Source organism: Choristoneura fumiferana, chromosome Z (assembly GCF_025370935.1).
Source record: "Choristoneura fumiferana chromosome Z, NRCan_CFum_1, whole genome shotgun sequence".
Classification (NCBI taxonomy): domain Eukaryota; kingdom Metazoa; phylum Arthropoda; class Insecta; order Lepidoptera; family Tortricidae; genus Choristoneura; species Choristoneura fumiferana.
In genome coordinates, this window is record NC_133472.1 from 41,152,246 (window position 1) to 41,166,215 (window position 13,970).

At 38.8% G+C, this 13,970-nt stretch overlaps 2 protein-coding genes across 3 annotated transcripts; one reads left to right on the forward strand and one right to left on the reverse strand.

Annotated features, from left to right (window-relative positions):
- LOC141437068 (solute carrier family 66 member 3) lies at window positions 1–9,680 on the forward strand. Of its 2 annotated transcripts, none has more exons than XM_074100280.1 (5): window positions 1–183; window positions 1,279–1,448; window positions 3,026–3,251; window positions 3,662–3,782; window positions 5,150–9,680. In XM_074100280.1, the coding sequence occupies exons 2-5, from the start codon at window positions 1,294–1,296 to the stop codon at window positions 5,311–5,313; spliced, it is 666 nt and encodes a 221-aa protein (XP_073956381.1). In that variant the 5' UTR covers window positions 1–183; window positions 1,279–1,293; the 3' UTR covers window positions 5,314–9,680. The 2 variants fall into 2 exon arrangements, with proteins under 2 accessions (XP_073956381.1, XP_073956390.1); XM_074100289.1 differs by lacking the exon at window positions 1–183 and adding an exon at window positions 277–412.
- Window positions 9,681–10,177: 497 nt separating this feature from the next.
- Window positions 10,178–13,450, reverse strand: LOC141428938 (uncharacterized). Its single transcript, XM_074089049.1, has one exon. The coding sequence runs from the start codon at window positions 13,448–13,450 to the stop codon at window positions 10,178–10,180; it is 3,273 nt and encodes a 1,090-aa protein (XP_073945150.1).
- Between the last annotated feature and the right edge of the window lie 520 nt (window positions 13,451–13,970).

Genomic DNA, 13,970 nt, shown 5'->3' on the forward strand with positions numbered 1-13,970 from the left:
CAAAACTGCCTGCTATTTGGGACACATTACAAAACTGGTTAAAATGTGTCTATCTGATAAATTCCTGCTAATTCCCATTATGCCTGTGATATAATGTCTGAAAAAAACCAGTGCCATATCTCTAAAGAGTATCACCAGGCGGCTTGGGCTCATCTCTTCGCAATATTTTAAAAGATAAAAGCGGTATGTAACCCTAACAAGCAGTATTTAATTTTATTGAAAAATTGACTTGCAACCTTGGCATTCGATCAATAGATCTGCAGGCGACAGCGAGTACTGCTGATATAGTGTAATGCAGGCCCCTGCCAATTTTTATTTAAGAATAGCATAGCTTCGTACGCGGCTGCTTCCCGTGTCGGTACCGCGTCAAGATTTTTAATGTTTTTTTTTTAATCTTTTAAGTGACAGTTAGGTAAGTTTTCGTGTAATTTTTTTAAGTGCCAGTTGTCTTTTTTTAATTAACAATAGCATTATTTTTAAGCAATGGTTTTACAACACTGCCAGTACCAAATTTATTGATTCAATTTTCTGTGTCCCGCGGGAACTGAATTTTTCCCGGGATAAAAAGTAGCTTACGTTAATTTGAGATAGTGTTGCTTCCCATTAGTGCAGGTTTTTTTTTAATCCATCCAGCATTTTAAGATATTACCCCTTACATTATTAAATAAATCAACATAGATGCTTTTATTTTGGGTTATTTTTGATGCTGCTGTAATGCAAATAATTTTATTTTGTTCTTTAAGGCGAATATGCTGAAATGTAATTTATGGAGCCTTTCAGATTAGATTAGATTAGATTAGATTTATTTATTAGCTAAGGAAAAAATACATTATAAATACATTTCAGGTAATTAATTATAAGAAATTCACAAAAGGATTGTCAAATTGTATACAAAATAATAATAATAATAATAGGTATATGATAGTGGTAAATTAAAATACATTGTCAGCCAAAATAAAATTAGAATTAAATTTAAAAGTAATAATATTAATAAAAATCCTGGGTAAAACATGGACAAAAAGTTAAAATTAGTTACAATGTCAAGACGATAAAATTAATTATAAAATAAAAATAATTCATGTATTATTGTTTTATAGGTATAAATGCTATACATCTGTTTAATGCCAAATTATCAGCCCAAAGAAAATTAGACATTAGGGCATAAGCCCACAAGAGCCAAATCTTCATCCTACTATTCCTTGGTCATAAGGGCACTGATCTCTTACAGATCACACCATACTCTAATCTGTTAATTTACTTGCCATTAACTTGTTCTAGCTGCCAAGCTTCAAAATGGATTCTGATATAGTTCACCAAGTGGCTAATGCTATGAGCACAATGACCATCCTATCGTGCCTGTTCCTAAAGGTGCCACAGATAATGCACATAAAGGGGTCACGGTCTGCCGAAGGGATTTACATACAAGCCATGCTTATGGAGATAACTGGGTGAGTGAATTTTTACATAGTACAAAATATCTTTCTTATTAAAAGTATAACTCCAATTTGCTGTAAACTTGCAACTGTTAGAATCATTTCCTTAATCCTGTCTATTGTAAAGGTTGCCTGGAAGAGATCGATCTGAAGCGATAAGGCCGCTATTGCTTACCTTGGAAAGTCTCTACATACCCATGTTTTCTGTACTGCTTACTGTGTGCTGGTATTCAAAAGAGTTATATTAATGTATTGTAGTTTATATTGTACAATTAAACTTATGTATCAAAGTGAACTATTGATGCAGGAATTAGAGTTCTATATATGTATAAAAAGCCATGGTGGCCTAGTGGTTAGACCTGTGGCCTCTCAAACAGAGTATTGTGGGTTCAAATTCAGGCTTGCACCTGAGTTTTTTTAAATTTATGTGCGCTATATTACTTTACAAATATACCACTAGCTTCATGGTGGATGGAAACATTGTGAGGACCTGCAATGAAGTAATTCAATTGTGCATGTGAAGTACCCGATACGCAATAAGGCAGCATGGGAATTACCCAAGACCACATATTCTGAGATGAGGCCTGTGCCCAGCAGCGGAACGTACATATAATGCTGGGATGATATGTATATTCTTGCTTTGAATTTCGTTTACACACTCACTTCAAACAGAGAGATAATATTGCTAAGCACAACTAAATGGTTTAGTCACGTTGGTTGATAAACAGAGATTTTTTCAGGTCTTATATTCATGTTAAACATAATGGGAAAACTCAGATAAGCATATTATTAAAAATAATGTTACAAAGACTTCCTAACGCAGTAGACTTAGTCATCATTGTCACGATAGGACGTCCACTGTTAAAAATAGGCCTATCCTATTGTACCATCAGCCAAATATGTGATCTACCACCCTAAAGCTGATAATCGTTTGCATGTCATAAAACAATAATGCCAATAGACGTGTCTGTCAACTTGAAAGTTCGACTTTCGGGACATATTCATTGAATAGGACATTGTTTAAAAATTGGTAGACCACTTATTTGGCTGATGGTACCTCCAGTTGCTTCGGTTAGAAGTGGCCACAGGGCTACTACGAAACTCGAAACTCGTAGTACGTGTCGTGCGGTTCCTCTGACACTTATACTATTTAATACGAGAGCGAGAGGGACCGCACGACACGAACTTCGAGTTTCGTAGTAGCCCTGCTGCTGTATCCACCGTAAAACCGCGGCTTTAACAAGGTCATCCGTCCATCTCGTTGGTGGACGTCCTACACTGCGCTGGCTTTTTTAGAACTTTTTGGCCATCAACCATCTGTTTAGAAACTGTAAACCCCAGGGAGAGTTGATTCGATTACATGGTCAAATTTTTGTTATGTTTTCGCAAATAAAACATGGAAGCTTATTTTATTTTATTGTAAAATAACATTGATCATGTAATAAAATCAATTTAACTAAAATTAATGAGATTAGAAAAATATCTACTATTGTCCTAGATTCTGCCCTGGCCCAGGGGGGACGATCCCCATGACCCCCCTGGAGCCACCCTCGATAAATTTGCCCACTATCTCAAGTTTACTTTGCCCACAGATTCTCAATTGTGACACTGTATAATTTCACGAATGGCTACAATGTGATGACGTATCTTGAGTACCCAATAATCTTGGTACAGATCTATGTGATGTTCTATTATGTGATGAAGTACAAGAACATGCTGTGTATACCTATGGTACCGTTGGGTACTGTAGCTTACATAATTACTGTATGCGGTTTCGCCATGGGCGTTTTGCCCAAGGACATTTTGTCATGTCTTGTGGTGAGTATCCTTCTCATAATGTAAATCAAAAGCGTAAGAGACCCTGTTTGTTGCTCTTTTATGCTAAAACAGGTGGACAGATGTGGATGAAATTTAATGTGTAGATAACTGGATCTGGAGAGTAACGCGTAGGTTCTTTTTTTAATTCGACATTCCCATAGCATCAGAATGTATGACTTGACTGTACCTTGTCGACTGATCAAGTAACTAAGTGTTTTATTTTACCTATATTTGTGACAGTTATTGAATTGAAAAAAAAAATTGTGCTTTCTGAAAATTAAAGCTTGTTATGTATACCGAATTTATTTAAATGCAATGCTGCACTGAAATATTCGAGTACCTTACCCGCTAGGATATATATATCTGTTGGCGACTGTACTTATGCTGTATTCTATAATTCTATATTCCAGCCATGTTGCACCCCGCTGAGTGGCTTTGCCAAAGTGACGTACATATACGGTATAATCAAAGCTGGCAACGCGGACGCCGTTTCCCTTACGACTTGGTTGATCTCTGTCAGCACTAACGTTGGTAAGTATTTCTACACGGAATTATTCAATTCCGGGTTGCCATATCATATACTAAGGGATGTTTTTGATATTCGTTTTCTGTCGTCCCGCTCACGCTATTAGTACCTCTATTTAACGGAAAGTGAGAGGTACGATGAACTTATTTTTCCACTGCTGCACGCGCGAAGTAGCTTATCTTTCTATGCATAAATAAATACAGAGGGCCACGTTTACCTTTGACGAATATAGGTATATGTAACAATGGTCGGTCTCGGTAGTGTTACGTTATTTATCAGCATGAAAACAGTATCACAAACATGTCATGTTTGCAGAGCTGTGCTTTAATTAGCCAAGATAAATGACGTCATACGTGAAACAATAGTAGATTTTACGGTAGTATAATTTAAACCGGGATTTAACCACACTTATTTATCAACTATTTACCACCCGCAGTTTTGTCTTTACCGTATCCTGAGATAGTTTCACAAAATTAGAGCTCAATATTAGCTAAGTAGCCTTTTATTTAAGCTGCGTTTCCGCCAAAGATGTGCGAGGCGAGGATGTGTTACGAGGACAGTGTTTTTTATGAACCAATAGAAATGCTTTATTTACCCGTCATCGCAGTGCACATTTCTGGTGGAAATAGTTGAGCGGAGAGAGGCGAGGTAAATGAAGCGTTTCTGTTGTTTGATAAAAAACACATTGCTCGCAACACATCCTCGCACATCCCTGGTGGAAACAGAGGTTTAGGCTTGGAATTGGACACCAGCGGGCAGCGAAGTAGTGAGCCCTGTTCATTGCACCGCACAGTGTTCACTTGGCAGCACACGCAATGGATAGACAAAACGCTCGCCGCGTCGATTCCCGCTGGCGTCTGGTCTGGCAGTTGGATTAAAATTCAAGAGTTCTAATAATTTCATGCGTTTTCCCATAAATTACATCATAGTCATCATTGACCACGTCACGCTGGGCAAATGAAGGCCTCTGCTTTTTATTTCTACCTGTTAAATATCCATCGTAAAATCTTACCAATTTGGTGGCGATTTTGGTCCAGCCATTGGGATGTTTTCCGCAGAAATGTTCCGCCCACTCCAACCGCTAAAGTTGTGGTCAAAAGGTTAACAAAGATTTATTTTTAACCGACTAGTTTTCCATAAATTACATCGTACCGTCTTCATTGACCATCCCACGCTGGGCAAAGAAAGGCATCTGCTTTTTCTTTCTACATGTTAAAGATCCTTCGTAAAATCTGACCAATTTGGTGGCGATTTTTGCCCAGCTATCCAGATGCATTCGGCAGACAACTTCCGTCCGCCCAGTCCCACAGTTAAGGTTGTGGTCAAAAGGTTAACAAAGATTTATTTTTAACCTACTTCATTCATGTTTCAGCCCGCATCTTTACAGTGTATGTGGACTCAGCTGATATCAAGTTGATGGCCAACTTCACCATCTCGACTATTCTCAGTGCAGGAGTACTTGTCACCGCGATCTATTACAATAAAACAGCGCCACCCGAGCAGCAGCAGCGAAAAAAGAGCTCGCACAAGGATTAGAATGACACTTTACAATCATGCTCTCCTGGTATTTCTCAAGTAATCTATAGGCAATTATCGCCTGATTCAAAGACACAGAGCTAATAATAAGAGGAATAGAAATCACACGCGACCGTGCATATAGCAAAACAACAATTTATTTTCCCAGCTCAGTCTATAACGAAGTTAATTGCTCAAAATAGGTTAATTGCAAAATTGATGGGGCAAAAAGACATTTCATTAATAATTATCGTAAACTACTAAAACCTAAAAAAGCGCAAAAACTCGTGCTCACTAACAGCATGCTTTTTGAAAGGAAATACACAAAGTTCTTTTCTTCTTATTATTAATGTGGGTAAGTCAGGGCCGGTGGAGCTTCCCCCCCTCCCTGCCTGCCACCCAAACTATTTTCCAAACAATATGAGGGTGATTTGAGATTTTTATATTTTACTGATTGCCTGATTAAAGTGAACAAATGTAGATGAATAGTTGTTTGTTTACTAGTTTCCTCGTCGGAATTTGAAAAAAAAAACAAAATCTTTATTGTGGGGGCCCCTCTTTTGTAGAGGCCCCGGGGTTGTAGCTCCGGTTGCCCTGCCCTAAATCCGGCCCTGGGGCAAGTCATGGTCCGAAACTCCACACTAGGCTATTTGATACCTACTAGAAAAAAAATATCTCCATATTTCAATTGTAATCAGCATGAATCTGCTGTACTGATTTGAACAGAAACTTTTTTGACGAACCAATTAAAGTATAAAAAAAAACTTTTTAATGTATCGTCGGTATGCCTGAGTTTTTGTTGATTTGGTCTAATACTAAAATAAGTTTATTTCAACCAATATTTAATGGAATTAGTCGTTCCATTTAAGCTATGAGATGCCATAAAAAACAACGGAATATAAAAATTGTACGTGAATCTTAGATTTTTAGATCTGTTTTGTGAAGCTTAATTAAATACTCTTTTTAAGGGAATTATTTCGAATAATAAATTAATAGGTAAAGCTCAACAATGTTTCTCGATTTATAGATTTAATATAATAATATAATAGTAGGATATCTAATTATAATAATTTAAAATCGTTATTATAGTTTTAATTGTGATTTAAAAAAGACACATTCTATTTATTAATTTTAATGTTGACTCTTTGAAAAGACAAAATGCTGTATATTCATAGATATTAATCTTATATTCTAAAGTAATTGTTAATATTTACTTAATTATTTTTGAGTCTCTGATGTTTCTCATAGTATCAGTTTATTAATTATTTATAGGTAGCGCTTTCATAGTTCGCTGCTTTAATTTGAGTGACACAACTCAAAATTTTATTTTAATTTTTAAGTACTTGAAATATGTCACTATTCAATTAAAGTTCAATTTTAACGCTCCATTTATTTTGAGTAGTGTCACTATCAAATTAAAGCAACGAGTTGTTCTCATGTAGTTTGCTTCTTTGTTACATAAATACCCACTAGCGATACGGGGTTAAATGGTATCTTGTAATGAGTCCATTGATATCAAATTGATATACAATCCGTGAGCTCTTAGAAAAACTCTAAAATAACTCGGGTTTCGGGGGAAATCGGAAGTATTCGTGTAGTAGAAAATGACAATTGTCTTTTTGACACAATCCATCACGCGAAGAGTGCACTGGTTGTGTTTTCATTGATTTATATAGAGCAGTTAAAACCACTACTTATTTATTTATTTAGTTTGTTATTTTTCGGAAATTGATCAACGGGGAGTCAACTTATCAGGGTATTTCTGTAAATAGCCAATAACTGGAAATTGTTTATAATGTATATAAATATTTTGTAAAGAAGCTGAAAGTTTTAAGAAAAGTGTTGATAAGATAAGATTCAAGACCGAGTTATAGAAGCAATGGGGATTTCGAAAAGTACATTAAAAAAATATTAAACGAAAGCAGACCAAAAAAAATCATTTGTCATCAAGAGAAGTAAATACAGTTTAAGCAGCTCTATATACTTCCAAATAAAAGTAGTGTGTTAAGGCGGGGGTTTTCATTATTTAAATTAACGATGGAAGAATTCGAAAATGCTGATTTTGTTTTATTTGTATCATGACAAAAAGTCATATTGTGTTAAAATTAGAAAAAGATAAAGAAACGTAATATAATTACAGTAAGGTTTATTTTGTACTGATGGTTATTATTTAGATAACTTTTTCGTTAACTTTAAAAAGTTTTTCAAGTTGATAACAGAACAGAACCGCACATATCACGATCGCGTGTCATCGTCAATACCCGAAGCATGCTTCTAAAGTCCGACGATTTTTTTAAGAGCTCACGGAGTGTACATAATGTTAACCACAGCGCTCACATCAAAATAATACTGCAGTTTGTTAGGGTTCCCGAGCCAAAATGGCAAAAACGGAACCCTTATAGTTTTGCCATGTCTGTCTGTCCGTCCGTCCGTGGCTTTGCTCAGGGACTGTCAATGCCAGAACGCTGTAATTTTGCACGGATATATACGTAAACTATGCCGACAAAATGGTACAATAAATAACAAAAAAAAAATTTTTTTTAGGGTTCCTCCCATAGACGTAAATTGGGAGTAATTTTTTTGTCTCATCCAACCCTATATTGTGTCTGTGTGTGTGTAGTCTGTTTATGTCGGTGATGGGTGATAATTCTCTGAGTATTTTCATATAACACTGATGTAAATGCAAATTTTCACCTTTTCGAGATAAATATGATAAACTTATTTTTGATCAATTTTTGATCGTTCTCTATTGTTTAGTAATTTTTAATTTAAAAAAATTAAATTACGTTTTTTATAGAGGTAGGTATATTCATACTTCCTAGTAATCCTAGTAATCTAGTCAGTAAAATTACATATATTGAATAGTATAGAGATAACTACATATATGTATATATAAATTGAACGACGTTATGTTATAATATAATGTATGATTAATACATAGCAAACGACTGAAAATAAGAGGTAATAACCAAATTACAAACTATTGACCGTCACGTATTCTATTTTACGGCCAGACCACGACTTCGCGCGACTAGCTGCGCGGCGAGGATTTTCTCTGTTCATTGCACAGCTATCTACTAGCTATCTACCGCTTTAGATCTGTAATTTTTGTGAATGAGAAATATTTATTATTTTGGTACACCTTGCCTACTGTATGTATAGTTAGAGAAACTCCATCAAAGAATCTCAGTCAGTTATTTTAAAGTAACTACCTTCAAATGTGGCAATTTATCCTTCAGTAAGCTAATTTTACCTTAGTAGATACTTTATTGAAAAAAGCTGCTAATTGTACCTTAGTCCTGCTAAAAAAAAGGGTTTATCGAGAGTTTCTGTCAACCAATTTAATTAAGTTACAACACTTGATCACTAAAGTTGTAAAGTTTCTCATAAAATATGAAGTTGCTACGTCTGATGGCGATCTACCTACCTACAAATGTTCTAGTATTGATAATGACAAATGCTATCAAAAGTCTAATTGTAATTATCTATTGCAGTGTTATTCAAACTTTTTCATGTCGCGACCCCCTTCGGCTAGAAAACTATTCGGCGAACCCTGCTTACCTCTACTTACAGTTAGTTGTATTGTTTTACGTTGATAGTACAGACATTGAGTAATCATACCAAACATCAGTAAGAGTATTTTAAAGATACGGCGACCCCCTTAAGGGGCATTCGCGACCCCCCGGGGTCGCGGTCGCGACCCACAGATTGAAAAACACTGATCTATTGGAACAATATACTATTAGAAAGTTCTTCTTGAATTTTTAATACTGTAACGTCGTGTACTTGCATAAGCCTTGGGGTAACTTTGCCCGCCTTGTAAAAACCACATTTTTCTGTGTATTAACGCGGTTCGGTGTACATATAAATGTATCGTTGAATTTTTTTTTACACTAGTTTATCCCGTTCAACCCACCTTTACACTGAGCCTTCACACCAGTGTTAAGGTAGAGAAATTAATTTTCGCAGCCTCACACTAGTATAAAAGAAGGTAAGTTATATTACCAACCTTCACACTAGTAGTAAGGATGGGAAACATGACACATTAGAGTGAAGGTTGGGAACCTCTAGAGATAAGCACAAGTGTTACAACCTCTTCAGATTAAACCGTTGCCGTAACCACCCAACGTTAACACTGTACCTACTCATATGTATGATCCACCGTCACACTGATTATTTTAAAATTATAGGTCAGTATGAAGGCTGGGAAAGTAATTTTCCTACCTTAACACTGGTGTGAAGGCTCAGTGTGAAGGTGGGTCGGACGGGAAGTTTATTGGGTCTAATGCTGGCCAAAAAAATTACGCTGGGCAAAGTTACCCTCCGAATTACTGCAACGGTACTTTTAATTCCATTTTGTGCGTATCAAATAAAAAGCTATTTCGTCATTTCTTGTTTTAATGTTTTTGAATACTTTGCGGTTCTCCTTTACCTACTCTTAGCAACCACTTAATTATCCTCATTTAATTTTTTATAATCACAATAGTGACAAAAAATGGCAAGAACTTATTAAATTAACTACCATATATACATAGTTGCGAGTTGAGTATTTTCGGTCGCGTAATTTCTTCTGCATTCGGTTTTATACAAAAGTCCAGCTTGTGATACACGGCGACTCAAAATGATTTTTACAAAAATGGGACTTATGTCTGAAACCAAAAAATACTCTACCAAAAATATGAGACTTAAAAAAAACGCAACTTGGTTCAAAGTTTAGTGTATTTGATCCTCTTTTCAGGTTTTCAGTTATTTAACTAACACCTAGCAGGTAAATATATTACCTATATCTACCGATAGAGGCATTATTATATTTTCATTAAACATGATTTACTTAAGTATCTTTATATTTTAGGTAATCTTAATCTTACAGACAATGAATCTAAAACTACGAATCATCACTCTTCAGTTCTCTAAATCTCTGCAAAATCTTTTGCGCAGGTGATTGATTAACAAACGCCGAAGATTTAATAGTAAGCAAGCTTGATATTTGCTTCTTGGAGGCAGAATTACCTTTCTTCCTTCTCTCTCTTGCTTGGTACCCCCTAGTTATCAACAATCGCGAGCATAGGATTCTAGGAGACGTATCGGCGGAAGACGACGATGTCAATTTTGGTCGAGGAGACGTTATGTTGGAACCATGGCGCGGTGAGCTTATGTAGCATGGCTCGCACCTGAAAATATCCTGAGTCTTTTCCATAGAAGAGCTCTTAATCGCTGGTAGATCAGGCAACGCTTCCGATTCGCTTAAAGTAGAGTCAGAGTCTGGTCTATCCGCCATCATGCCCTGAGGCTCCTGCGCGGCGAAGTTCATCTTGCTAGCCAAACGTTGCCCTTTCCTCCTGGCTCTGGCTTTAGCCAGCTTCGCTAGGCTTTTCGAGCCAATCAGTTCGATGTTCGCGTCTATATAGTTGCACACAGCCTCGGCTTCTTGTTGCGGAGTTAGGTGACGATCGCGGAAGAAACCGAATCCGTTGCGAAGGTCGTTAATGCCTTCAGATACAATCCACGTCAACGTTCCTATTATAAGAATTAATGTGGTGACTAGAGCTATCGCTGTGGTGGTGTCAGGAGACGTTAGCCTTTGCCGTATCTTCCCAATGACGCCATACGTGACGATATTGCGAGTTACTTTTCTGGCGTGTGAGCGGCAGGTATAGAATCCTCGCAAATCGTTGGTAGCTGTTGCCACCAGTCTGAGGACTCTTCCGTCGTCAATAGAACGAGCTTTCTTAGTGCTAATTACGCTGTCTATCCCTGTATCGAGGAAGATCCAGCGTGCTGTTCGCGGAGAACGAGCCGTTCTAGCATGGAGGCATGTCAGGTTTAAACTATTGGAGCTCCCCCAGCTAGTTTCATGATAAGAACCCGAAATGCTAGCCGTTCTCGATGATAACTGCACTTTATCACCTTTGGACCTTTCTACGCTGAATTTGTGAAGATCCTGCAACTCCCCATTGATACTGATCAGAGCTATAATCCCAGTAAACGCTACGAAGTCTTCGGAATTGCGTCTAAATTCCTGCGGAACACCTCCCACAAAGAATTCGTCGCTGCATATTACAAACGGTACGACTACACTTGTCTCGTTTAATTTTGTTTTATTATTAATGTCTTCAAATTTTTCTTCTTTCCGCGATCGTCTTAGTTTTTTTAAAGGATTAAAAATGTTGTAAGTGTGTCTTCTATGTCTGTTATTACCTTCTTCTATAACTGCGTGTATCCGCTCTCCAGCGTTGATAGAAGTCTCCACGGAATTCGTTTCAGTTTTCTTCAGCATCACTACATCCAGCCATTGATCAGGAAGGTATTCTGTTGAACCACTGCTTTCTGATCGGAAATCACGATTCCCCAATCGTAAATTCATTCTCATGTTCTGCAGAGACAAATGTAACCAACTGTCACTGCTATCATCTCTTAAAAAAAGTATAGTTCCAGAATCTCGCTTTGATTTGAGCGTCAGTTCCAACCGCCATTCGTTCTGGTCGTCAAAACAAGGTAACCGTAAGTACTGATCCGCAGCAAGGTTTAAGAAGGCTTCTTCGGTGCTGGCCTTCTCGTAAGCTATGTTAGTCGTGGAAGTAGGAACGAAATTCGATCTTTTATACCTTGTGTTTTCATCCATAGTCAGTACCAAAGGAATAAAGTTCACGACAGCTTCTTGTAGCTCTCCGTGGAATTTTTCTCCGATAATTATGTTCATTTTCTCGTCTTCTAACTCAGGTTCACAGGGGAAAGTGCTACGAATGGGTGTACGCGCGTCATCTAACCTTAACGAAGCAGAATCACTCGAAACGGTGACTAAAGCTGTGTGCCAGGCCGCTGACTCTATAACAGACGGAGAACAAATTCTTGGAAGGGAGCACGACTTTGATGATCCTTCTGCGTCTAAGCAGATGTGCCATTTCTGAAGGCTGAGTCTTACATTTGGGTTCCGCATGGTTCCTCGTCGTACTAGAGTACCATGAGGGGAAAGCGGCATAAATCTTATATAGAAATGAAAGAGGCTAGACCGTTTGTGCTCGAAGTCGTAGTGGAAGAATGATTCCCCGTTTAAAACGGCGACTGTGTGGGAAAATACTTCGCAAGGGGCGAGGTGGCAGGAGCCGACTTCGTATTTGTGTCCTACGCAGTCTGTGCCACCGCCAGCAGGGATAGGCCTCGTGCAGGAGCGCGACCGAGAGCGTGTGCCAGCGCCGCAGGACTGCGAACAAGGCCCCCATATACTCCAACCCGACCACGCGCCGTCTAAAACACACACTTTATTTTCACAGACTTCTAACTCATCATGCTGCCCCTGACAATGGGTCCCCCAAGTCCCGCCGACTTGCTGCGTTTTCTTCTCATTGCAAACGCGTCGGCGCCTCCTCGCACCAGGTCCGCAAGTTTCCAAGCACTCTGACCACTGTTGCCACTCGCTCCAAGTGCCTCCTCCGCCGTAGTCTACTTGGTCTTCGATGGCGCATTGATCGCCTTCGCAGTCTTCTGCTTCTAACGGATTCCCGGTGCAAATGCGGCTTGCGTCGGAGGGAGGTGGGGTGTCGCAGCGTCGCAATCTCCAACGCACGCCTTGGCCACACCGGGCGCCACAAGAAGACCACTCACCCCAAGCGCCCCATTCTCCGACGACAGGACAACCCATGTTATGTTTGACGCATTGTAAGGAATTCCAAACTGCTTCGGGGCTGATCTGCCATGTGTTGTCGTAGGCAAGAGCTGCTTCGATGGAATCGAATGGGCATTCGGATTGTAGGCAACGTGCCATTAAAGCAGGTGCGGCTGCTAGCTGATTCAGAGCTTCTGTGCGACCTGAGTCTCCCGTGGCAAGTTTTCTGAAGTCTTTAACCGTGCAGTTCGTTAAGTGGCAGGGCATGGTATCCTCATCGGGGCCGGTGCACGGGACCCCATCTTTTGATGGTGGAGGGTTACTGCATTCTCTGGTTCTAGTCCGATGGCCTATGTTGTCGCAGGATCCTTTGCAGGGGGACCAAGCTGACCAAGCCGCCCAGCTGCCGTCGACTGGGCAGTCTGGGTCGGTGATGATGCCAAGGTCGCATTCCACACGCCATATTTCCTGCTGGCGCTTGCTGTATGGCTTGACGGAGTGAACATAGCGAGCTAAGCACAATACAATGTACCACACGAGTTTATTAGTAAGCATATTACCACAAATGTATGTCAAAATATGACAATAACATTGAGGTTGATTGTAACAAAGAGTTTATAGGCTAAAAAGCTAGGTGTATAAGATAAAGGCTGCATGACCAAAGACAAGAATTGGCGAAGCATAAAAGTAGCGACCGAGTAATGAACGCCCAGTTGTCATTGTATCTAGGTCGATAATTGTATCGCATGTACAGATGTGCCAAAGGAAACTTTCCAAAATTGCGGAAACTTCTCATAATTTTGTATGGGGTTGAAACTTTGCGTTCGTTAAATTTCAGTTTCCTATATTTCTTGTGAAAACTTCCAGAAATTTCAGAGAACTTTTCCAACTTAAGTATTGGAAACTTTCCGCAACTTGCGCATCGTAATCGCATGTGAACATATTCCTTGGATTTTTTTTCATTCGTCTGTTCTCGTTTTTAGCCAGGGGGTTAGTTTTATTCATCATCATCATCCCAGCCTATATACGTCCCACTGCTGGGCACAGGCCTCCTCTCAGAACAAGAGGGCTTGGG